Raw genomic sequence first — 10,343 nt, 5'->3', positions numbered from 1 at the left:
AAATTCCCGTTTCTCAGCAGCACCTGTTACCTGAGCCAGGCATTGCCTGCACTGATGACGCAGGCAGCTGCAGAGCTCCTGTTAATCCAGGGGTTTTGTCCCAAAAATTATGTCCAGCTAGTTACAAATGATGCTGGGATCTTACCCGGAACACCTGAAATATTTTCTAGAAATGTACACGGGGCTATTTATTCTCAAGTTCCTGAAGCCCAGACACAGAGGCGCGCTGAGGAGCTGCAGTAAATTCCTGTGTTTTTTCCCCGAAAGCATCAGCAATTTTGAACACTTTGATGCGAGTTTTGCTGACGGACTGAGTTACAGCCTGCCTTCTCTCAAATACATTGGTTTTTAAATATAAACCTGTACATATATTTTAAAACCACATTAATGTCTCCCTGCCAGCCCCACAGCAACACATGTTATTTTAGGAGAGTATTTGAATAAACACAGAGAAACAAAATCAAATTAATTTATTTATGTGCAAGGTAGACTAAACTGACATAAACAACCACAGGGGACTAGCAAAGATACACAGGTAAAATTGCTTACAGAAATTCAGGTATATAGAATAATCCATACAGAATGATCATATTCAGCACATAGCCATTTCCTGGTAATCCAGATGATCTCTTCTTTAATCTTATCTGATTATCCTATTTCCTAACATCCACAGATATTGCTCAGATATACCTCTTCCTTAAAAATACTTCTGGCAGTTGCTGATATTTTTTACTTAATAGTTTAATGAGTCTTAAGAAATCCCAGCACTTCAGGTGGGAACTGGTCAGTGGGAAGATTTCTAAACAGCAGAAAAATGTGTGCCTGTGGTCCCAAAGAGGCCAACCACTGAGAGATGAAATCCTGCAAATCAATGAATGCAACTGCCTGCAACAAGCCACAACTGAGGATTTAATCACTTCTCCAAACTCACAGCAGAAATCACACAGCCAACCACCCTTTGGTGGTTACTGCCACTCACTTTAGGAGTGACTAAATCAATCCAGTACTCTGTTTATCTATCCCAAGTATACTCTGCTCGTTTTCTTTCTTATGTGGAAAATTTTGTTCCTAATTTTAGCCAAGCACAGCTTAGTAAATTACCAAAATGAAGAAAGCTCTACCCCTCAATAAGAGAAAACAACTATTAGATAAATCTTGCAAAGGACTGGTAGGTAACAAAAGGAGTCTTGAATTTTAATGTAAGATCACGATAATTTAAGATTTAGGGTTAAGAAAACCTTTTCTATCACAGCTGTACCACTGCCATGTAAGAGCCAAAAATTACTGTAATTTACTTTAGTACTAACAGCCTGTAAAATGTAGTGTACAGCATCTGTTAGGTTAACAGATGAGTTAATGAAAGTCCCACAGGAACCATGTGAGAGGAACAGGAAAAGGTGGACAAGAAGGTGACAAGGTAATGCTTCTCAGGGCATTAGCTGTTATTCAGAAGCTAAAATGTCCTGTGTGGTTGTGGAAGGAACCTTTGGTTTTTCTGGTATCGTTTGTGGTGCTTGGCAGAAGCCAATGACACAGGGCCGTGTCTCAGTCCGTGTGAATTTTGGGGAATTGCAGCAGCAAAAGGGGCAATAAATGGTTTAAATGTACCAGGTCAGGCTCTTCCCGCAGGTGGTGAGCAGGGGTTTAGCTCTGATCTGGGAAATTTCCACTGCACAGAATTCTGAGAGCTGCAGGGGCCCAGCAAGGGCTGAGAGCCTGAGAGCCACGGGGAATGTCCCTGCAGCCCTGGGGACAGCCCAGAGGGGGACAGCCCTGCTGGGGACAGAGCTGTCACTGCTGCCACAGCCAGCCCAGCTGAGAGCAGCAGCCAGGGCTGCTCGCTGGCCATGGCACTGCTCTGGCACTGCCAGGCCATGGGTGGGGACCACAGGCACGGTGAGCAGGGGCAGAGCAGCTGGCAGTGCCACCCTCCCCTCCTGCAGTGTGGCACCAGCCTACCACGCCACGAGCAGGGACAATGGGGAAGGCACTGCATTTCTGTCTGAGGGGCCTTTCTACACAGGGCCAGCCAAAAACTCCTCCAACAACCACAGGCGTGCTCCACACGGCCCTTCTGCAAGGACACTGCCTTTCTTTCAATAAAAACATCTCAATTTAAAGGGGTTTACAATGTAAAGCACTATAGGGGCAGCCACTGCCTGCTTTGCCTCTACTGTTCCATTCCAATGGCTTTTTTGAATTCAGAATTTTGTGGCTCAAAAATGTCATAATAAACCCTACTTTTATCAAAATTTTCTCGGATGAGAAGCAAGTCTTCTACAGAATACACATCCTCCTTTCCTGTCCAAACAGTGAGGCTGAACCTATGTCCAGAAAAAGGGAGAAAACAAACAAAACAAAGAGAAAAAGAGTGTGTTAAGACAAAGCATGTAAACCAGAAAGACATTGCAGTAATAGACCCCTAAAAATACTCAGGATTAGAGCATCCTAACTTCAGAAATGTAATTAAATACAAACAACTGCACCCCCAGACCAATTTATCTGTGATTGTTCTGTCAAACCTCAAGAGGGATTTACATAAAAAAACCTCAGGTAAATATCCAGTAACAAAAACTGAGCATTTAAGGTTTGATAAAGTAATCACTAGTCAGAAGCTGGGCCTCAAAACAGGAAATATGATGCAATCCCAGACGCAGGTGATTGTTGTGCTCTGTGCTCTGTCACATCAGCAGTGTGTAGAGATGCCACCTAACCCAATTCTCATTAATGGCACAGAACTTCTCCAAAAACACTGAAGTCCCCCAAAGCAGTGTTCAGTTTAAGCAGTATTTCCACATCCTCCACATGACATATACTTCATTTTTCCCTTTTGTTTAACGAAACTGTATTAATTTAAAAAATGGATAAATGAACATTCAGTTGTATGTGAGCAAAACTGGCTCAGGAATTTCTGTCTTCTAATCATGCACTGAAGAACCCCCCTTAGTTTTACAAGGAGGTAAAAAGAACATCCCAGTATTTTAGTTGGAATAATGTTTGTATCCAATGATACTTGAGACTGACACAATTCTTAAGATACATTCCTAGTGCAATTACATTTTCTAATCAATTTCCCAGTTTTAACAGCTTAATTCTAATTTCTGTCTTGAGTCTTCATCATAAAAAAGAACATCAGCACTTAATTTGTCCACCCTGTTTTTTTCTGAATAATTAGAAATTTTTCAGAGATTCCCTTAAGTTTTCTGTCTTGGGCTTTGACCTTGGTTGGAACAGTTTTATTAAACTCTGGATAGGCAGAGCAGTTGAAAAAGATGAGCAAATGGCAATATGTGGGAATCTGGTTTTATTCTCATTCTATGACATGTGAATAATTTCTATAATGAAATGGTTAGGGGTTTGTAAGAATGATTTTGAAAGGAAAATGTAAGTTCCTGCATGAAAATGAATACATTTCAAGTGCCTCAGCAAAATTAGTTAGCTTGGAGGGAAACACCTGACTTCCAATCTAGAAATCATCTTTGACATTTCTCAAAAATGCAACCAAAAATATAAATAGTGAATCCAACACGAAGTCTTTGGATTGGATGAATTCCCAACATCAAACTACTTAGTCTGTTTAATGATATTCACCTCAGGAAATGTTTGCAGCAGAACTGGGTTCCACACCTACACACCATTTAAAAGTCCTCATGGTAGGTAATGAAAATAAAGCTTCTGGGATTTAACTACTTTAGGGAAATCAGCAGTGACCGCCTCTGTCTGGGGCCCCCAAGGCTCGGAGGGCTGCGGGAAGCGAAGCAGCGGGAGAGGAAGAATTTCCACCTTTCCCGAGCACGGGCTGTGTGTGACCCCGAGGAGCAGACTGACCTGTGGCACTGCTGCAGCAGCCACTGCAGCTGCGGGACGGAGCCGGGCACCAGCGCAGCCCTGACGGCGAAGGTCACCGGCTGGCACAGCGCGCGGCACAGCCGCCACATCTCCTGCACCGCCGGCCACTCGTAGCCTGGGGACACACAGGAGGGCACTCAGGGCTCGCCCTGCCTGGCACAGCCCCACGCAGCCCCCGAGGGCCCTGGGACACACAGCCTGCAGCGCCAGCACTGCTGGAGAACGCACAGTTCCACCCTGACACTGCTGCCTGGCTCTGAGCAGCAAGTGCCCCCGAGCAGAAATGCAGGAAATGCAATATCCACCTGGAAAATGACCCTGCTGTGAAAGCCTTCACTTCCTACACCTTACATACACACTTACTTACTTTACATACAGCTACACAACATGGCATGCTTAGGTTATTTTTTTCCTTTTAACCTTGAGTTGGAGCCTGCTTTGCTCTGTCTCTGATCACATCTCACAGTGGGTGCCAGGGAAGGAGGTGATCTCATGGGGGCACTGGCATTGTGCCAGGCTCAAACCATGACATTATCTTTGCCCTATCTCCAAAAGCTCTGCTGCCACTGACTTCAATATGGCCTAGTGTAACATTGTCAGGGACCCTCTAAAAATAAAAGCATTAAGAAAAAATTGGGACAAAAAGTGAAGTTAATCCACTAGGAATGAAGACGTACACAAATCAAAACACACGGACAAAAACATTCTGTGCCTAAAAAGGCTACAATCAAGCAAATTACAATACTGAAAGTGCCTTTGCTGGGGTTTTAATAAGGACTGGAGCAATTGCAAATTATATGTACCTGTTCTTTTGTTTCCACAGGCTATGAAAATCCTATAACAACAGTTAATAACTTTTTCCTCAATTCCTCAGATGGAATGTAGTGACTAGAAAGGGTAAAAACACACTAAATATTAAAAACAGTTTTCTGAGGCAAGCAGCAACTTCTAGGTGAAATCAATCACTCAGATGAGCTGGTTTTCTGAAGTTTCATAGTAGAACCTCACTTAGTATTTCCATAAACTGAAATCGGGAATGGAGATAAAATGGAATTCCTTTTCACAGGTTACCCAGTATTTCTAATGCATTTTCCATCAATTTTTTCCTGCACTGGAAATACCTGGGAGAAAGCACTGCACACTTTGATAACACTGCAGTACATCATACAACAAACCACTAAATCTTGCTAATGAGTAAGGAGCAACAGGAGTAGTGTATAATCCTGACACGGTGGCCCCAGACAATGTTGGAGGGGACTCTGTTCTCATAATGAGAACTGCAAGAGGAAGCCTGTGAAAAAGACCTAGTATTAATGAAAATTGGAAAGTTTACTGCCAAAATTCAAGTTTCCAGGAGAAATTAAATGTTAGGGATAAGGCTGACCCACAATTTGACTTCAGTGATCCAAACAAGCAGAGAGAGTTCCACGTTTTCAGCTGATCTGTTTTTCCTCAGGACACGTGCCAGGGCTCTGACCACCACATCAATGCTCCCAGGATTCAGGACAGGCCTCCCTGGAACAGAGGCTAATGGGTTTGTCCCTCACAAGTGCTCAGCAGGTGAGAAGGAGTTGAAGCACAAACCAGCTTATTTTAGGAACACAAAGACGTGGCTTTCACCCCCCAGCGCTGCACTGAGTGCTGCACAGCGCTCTGTGCCACACCCCAGCACAGGACAGGGTCCCACTGTCACTGCTGCTCCCAGCCAGGATATGGCCAGGGCTGCTGCCTGCTGCAGCCAAGGAAGCCAAGGAGCCCTGCCCTTACCTTGCTCTCGGTGGCAGCCCGTGGTCCAGCCCAGGGACAGGGTGGCATCGGGGCAGGAGGAGGTGACAGCGCCCAGGAAGGCGCGGGCGTCCAGCGGCGCGCAGCTCCCGCGGGGCCCGGGCAGGATGTCCCCGTTCAGCCACACGGGTCTGTCCAGGCACTGCCCCAGCTGCCCCAGCAGCTCCAGAGAGGGTCCCACGGCGGCCAGGCTGTGCAGGACACGGGGCAGGGTCAGGGATGGCAGTGTCACCGCAGTGTCACCAGTGTCACCGCGCCCCCCGAGCCGGGCAGGGCACACACAGCCAGTGCCCGCTGCCATCCGCTGGCTGCCCCTGCAGGAGGAACACCCCCTGCTCCCAGCACCTGCTCCCAGCACTCCTGGCCTCACCTCACAGCCCCTGACCTTGTCACCTGGTCACCTCTTCAGCTCAGGCCTGACAAGGGTTTTACCAAAGGAAGCCACCGCAGTCTCTAACACTTGTGCTGCACCAGACCTGAAAGCCACAAACGCTGTCAATCCAGTGCAGAGAGCGAAAGCCATCTCTCCCCACCCTAACCACACTCAAAGTGGCAAAGATTTCATCACTAGGCAGATCCAGACTCAAAGCTACCTTCAGATCCATGCAGGGTGATGCATCTGTACTAGGAGAATAAAAAGGCCAACACAGAACAATTTAAGGCAACTAAAAGAGAGAAAAGGCACCCGACTGAACATTCAGTGTCTGCTTGTGGTTTGTCCCACAGTTCCAAAATGTGGCAGCACACAGAAGCCTGCCTGTCCACGGATCATCTGACAGACAATTATGAAATTGTTACACATGAGCTGGCATCACTGGGGGAAGCAGTGCAGACACCCTGTGAGCATTAACAAAACCTGTGCTCACAGATTCCTACGGTCCTGTCCAGCCACAAGGAAAAGCATAACTAGCTTCTTCCTACTTCTAGCCTAGCACAGCTTTCAAAGCACTGTGGAAGGAAAGGAGATGGGGAAAAGAGATGAACACCAAGGAAAATCTTTCTGTCACAGCCCATTAATTAATGCACTGTGTAAGACTGAGGAATTTAAAAGCACTATCACAGGTTTGGAATTAGGTTAGCTCTAAAAGTCCCCTGAGCTGCTGGCCTTGTTTCCTCTGAAAGTCACTTTGTGTATTTTGCCTTCTGTGCTGTTGGGAAAGCAGCACAGAGGCAGGAATTCCACTCACTGGGAAGAGCTCAGGCTCCCTAGGAGAAAAGCCAGGGATGGCTGGTGTTAAGGTGGGGGCTGCAGCATTTCCCACAGTCTGGGGCCACAGCACTTGATAACCTCACACAGGTCAGGCCAGAGGAATGCCTCCCCTTGTACTGCAGTGAGAAAAAAGCACAAAGCAAAATGGCAAGATAGGGAAAAAAAAAAAAAAAGAGAGAGAGAAAAAAAAAAACCAAAACCAAAGCAAAACAATAACAACAAAAAAATCCACTCCCAAAAAACCACAAACCCCAGAGCACTGGTCTTGCTGCACAGCATTTAGAAAAGTCAAGACTTACAGCTGACTGACTTCATGTGAAATTATTTTGGCATTTCTGAAGTGGGACACTGAAGGCCTTTTGCAGAATACATTAATTTAAGTAGCCAAAGCCAGCAGGAAATGTAATTATGTGGTCAATCAGGCTGATAGAGCAGAGATATAAAAAGTACACTAAAAAGTATTTTTAAAGCACCATTGAAATAATCTCCAAAACTTCAGCAATGGCATCGAACAAACTATTATTCAAAGGAACATCAAATTCTGTTATCACTTATTTGACTCTATCTGCACTGTGTGATGTACTTTTAAATGTTTTTATACAACAATTCTTTTTTAATGCCTGTACTTTAAAAAGTTTTCTTGAATTACTCCACTTGGCTGTAAGCTCCTTGTGGAAAAATGAAAGGTAGGGTAGTTTAATTTAAACAATAATTAAAATGGGAGGAAAACCTTCACCAAAACTCTTAAGAAACAAGCCCAAACCAATGCTTACTGCTCCTTTTTCCCTTCTCTGCCCAGAAGGACACACACAGATCCTGTGACAATAAAAGGCTTTAGCCTGCCCACGTTTTTGACTTTCATGAACTTTCACATGAAAACCGTGTCTGTGTAACACAGAAGCACAGGCATAAATCACATTTTACAACTGTCTCGTGGGGGGTTTCTGCATTTCTATAGAGTCCTTAAGCACTGCTGAAGCTCTTTTAATTTGCTGCCAAAACAGACTGAGCACATGGCAATTCAGACAAAGCAAGAGTCAGGAGCCCAGGGGTGCATGTCTGGAAATCACAGCTCACTTCAAACTCTTCCAAGGCAATCTCCTGGGACATTTAGGGGTGTTTGCCATTCCAGAAATGAAACAGCTAATGGCTCAAACTGTGACTGAACCTCTGAATGTTTAGTCAGCAAGGGCAGAGAAAAGAGCCTTCCAGAGAGGCACCAGCATTTCACCTGCTCCATGGGAAAGCTCTGCTCACAGCACCTAATTCACTGATTTAAAAAAGAAAAAAAAATCATTACTTGTAGTCCAAAACACTTTTAAAAGTTTTGTTCTTGCCGTGCTTTGAGAATTATGCACTATGTTTCCACATGGGTTATGCTTCTGAATGCTAAACTGCACAATAAGGAGGAGTTTGGCTGTAGAATTGTAACAGGTAAGAATGCAAACAACAAATCTTTCTGTTGAGGTACCTCTTAAAGTCGAGTTTGATGCCTTTGTTGGTGCTGCCCATCTGTGCCAGCCACTCCTGCAGGGTGATGTCGCTGTCAGTGTCCGGGGGGTGGGCCAGGATGGGCTCCCCGTCCCCTCCCCGGAGCACAACATCCACCTCCACCATGTGCACATCGCCTGGGGAAGGAGAAACTCACCCTCAGCTCTCAGTGCTGCAGGGCAGCAATGACCCAGCGAGTCTGTCCGCAGGGCCCGGCACCCTCACTCCTCCCAGCTGCTCCCTGCCACACAAAAGATGCCGTGCTGCGGCTCACAGTCACTCAACTCTTTGCAAGCCTGCAACCAAGTGAAAATTGAGGTTTGAGGGTGCATTTGGCCAAGCAACACGCGGGGTTTTTCACGGGAACAGATACACGGACAGCCAACATGTGAATCCACTGCGGTTAAATTTCAGATCTTTTCCTCTGGAAACAGGGTTCCTGCCAGAGGAAAGATGAGCGCAGGATTTAATACGGGCAGAGGATGAGCATTCCCCCTGACTCAGTGCCCAAACAGACAAGGAAAATGTTAGCTCACAGACACGACAAAGAGGGGTCTCAGGAGCTTTATGTAATGAATCTGGGCAGAGAAACCAATACACACAGTGAAGGCTGAAATACAAAGAAAAGAGCTAGCGATGGCGTTCAGGATGAAGGATATTATATACACATTTACACCAATGTGTTTGTCAAATATTCACAGCACTTCACACACAGTTCACTGCCGCCCAGGCTGCTGCACCAGGGCCCTTCTGGCTCTGCACAACCCTTCCCTGAGAGGAGAAAGGGGGGATTTGGGATCCTATCCCAGGGAACAGGGACAGGAGCAGAGGGAACGGCTCAGGCTGGGCCAGGGCAGGCTCAGGGTGGGCACAGCAGGAGTTCCCCCATGGAAAGGGGGCTCAGGAACTGCCCTGGCACTGCCCAGGGGGGTTCGGAGTGCCCAGCCCTGCAGGGATTAAACAGCCGTGGGGATCCTGGAGGAGGGAGGGGAAGGGGAGGAGGAGGAGGAGGAGGAGGAGGAGGAAGGGGCCTGTGCCACAGACACTCACTTCGCGCGGCCTCCGCGGCCCGGGCCCGGCTGTTGGCGGCGTGGAACCAGCGCACGGCGGCCCCGTCCCTGGCCGCGATGCGCCCGGTGCGCAGGAAGTGATCCACGGGCCACTCGCTCCAGGCGCCTGCGGGGACACGGCGGGGACACGGCGGGCAGGCTCAGCGCGGCGCCAGACAGCCCCGAGACAGCCCCGGCCCGGCCCTGACAGCCCCGAGACAGCCCCGGCCCGGCCCGGCCCCGGCCCCGGCGCTCACCCCGCGGCCCGCTCGCCATGGCCCGGCCCCGCCCGCCGGGGGTTGGGTCCCGCCGCCTTCGCTCCGGGCGGAGGCGGGCCGGGGCTCGGCGCGGAGTGTGTCGGAAGGAGCCGGACAGGGATGGTGTGCCTCGGTGTCCTTTGGAGCCTCATCGGCAGGACAGGCCTGAGCCGGGGGACGCGGCTCAAATCGAGAGGACGCGGTGCTCAGCTGGGCCAGGGCGGGCTCAGGGTGGGCACAGCAGGAATTCCCCCATGGAAAGGGGGCTCGGGAACTGCCCTGGCACTGCCCAGGGGGGTTTGGAGTGCCCAGCCCTGCAGGTGTCCCCTGGAGGTGGCACTGAGAGCCCTGGGCTGGGCACAGGGTGGGGATGGGACACAGCTGGGACTCCTTGGGCTGGGAGGGATTTTCCAAGTGATTAATTCTGTGGCTCCGTGTGAAATCAGGATGTTGGCGTACATGCACTGGTGCCTGGCAGAGCTGTGGAAATGCTCAGGGCCCCCAGGAGCTGCAGCTGCCCCGCTCAGGGCAGTGCCAGGCTCAGCCCTGCAGGTCAGAGGAGCCCGGCTGGGCTCACCCAGGCTGCGGGGCAGCTCGGGCACTGCTGGCAATCCAGGCTGTGCCTTGGTGTCAGGGATGGCAGGGAGAGGGCAGGGCTGTGCGGGAACAGCCCGGGCACCCAGGCCTGCCCAGCGCCGTGGA

The 10,343-nt window shown here is 48.7% G+C and overlaps 1 protein-coding gene across 2 annotated transcripts; it reads right to left on the bottom strand.

Moving 5' to 3' along the window:
- Positions 1 to 453: 453 nt before the first annotated feature.
- FAM151B (family with sequence similarity 151 member B) lies at positions 454 to 9,666 on the bottom strand. 2 transcript variants are annotated; one of them, XR_007780566.1, is made up of 7 exons: positions 9,642 to 9,666; positions 9,386 to 9,511; positions 8,316 to 8,472; positions 5,617 to 5,825; positions 5,234 to 5,364; positions 3,829 to 3,964; positions 2,182 to 2,324 (listed from the first exon to the last, which is right to left on the bottom strand). XR_007780566.1 is itself a non-coding variant. In XM_050987510.1 (6 exons), exons 1-6 carry the CDS (start codon positions 9,658 to 9,660, stop codon positions 2,171 to 2,173), a joined length of 801 nt encoding a protein of 266 aa, XP_050843467.1. In that variant the 5' UTR covers positions 9,661 to 9,666; the 3' UTR covers positions 454 to 2,170. The 2 variants fall into 2 exon arrangements, 1 of the variants encoding a protein (XP_050843467.1); XM_050987510.1 differs by lacking the exon at positions 5,234 to 5,364 and having other exon boundaries at positions 454 to 2,324.
- Positions 9,667 to 10,343: the final 677 nt, after the last annotated feature.

This window comes from Serinus canaria, chromosome Z (genome assembly GCF_022539315.1).
Source record: "Serinus canaria isolate serCan28SL12 chromosome Z, serCan2020, whole genome shotgun sequence".
In the NCBI taxonomy this organism is placed as follows: Eukaryota; Metazoa; Chordata; class Aves; order Passeriformes; family Fringillidae; genus Serinus; species Serinus canaria.
Note: the sequence above shows the minus strand (reverse complement) of the source record. Positions and strands in the feature narration are given on the sequence as shown.

Bases quoted from the DNA above. Each gene is read 5' to 3' on its own strand.
- FAM151B (XM_050987510.1), bottom strand. The intron at 5,826-8,315 runs GTACCTCAACAG...TGTCCTGCACAG, and splicing joins ATCAAACTCGACTTTAAGAG to CCTGGCCGCCGTGGGACCCT. The intron at 3,965-5,616 runs GTAAGGGCAGGG...GTGTGTCCCCAG, and splicing joins GGGCTGCCACCGAGAGCAAG to GCTACGAGTGGCCGGCGGTG.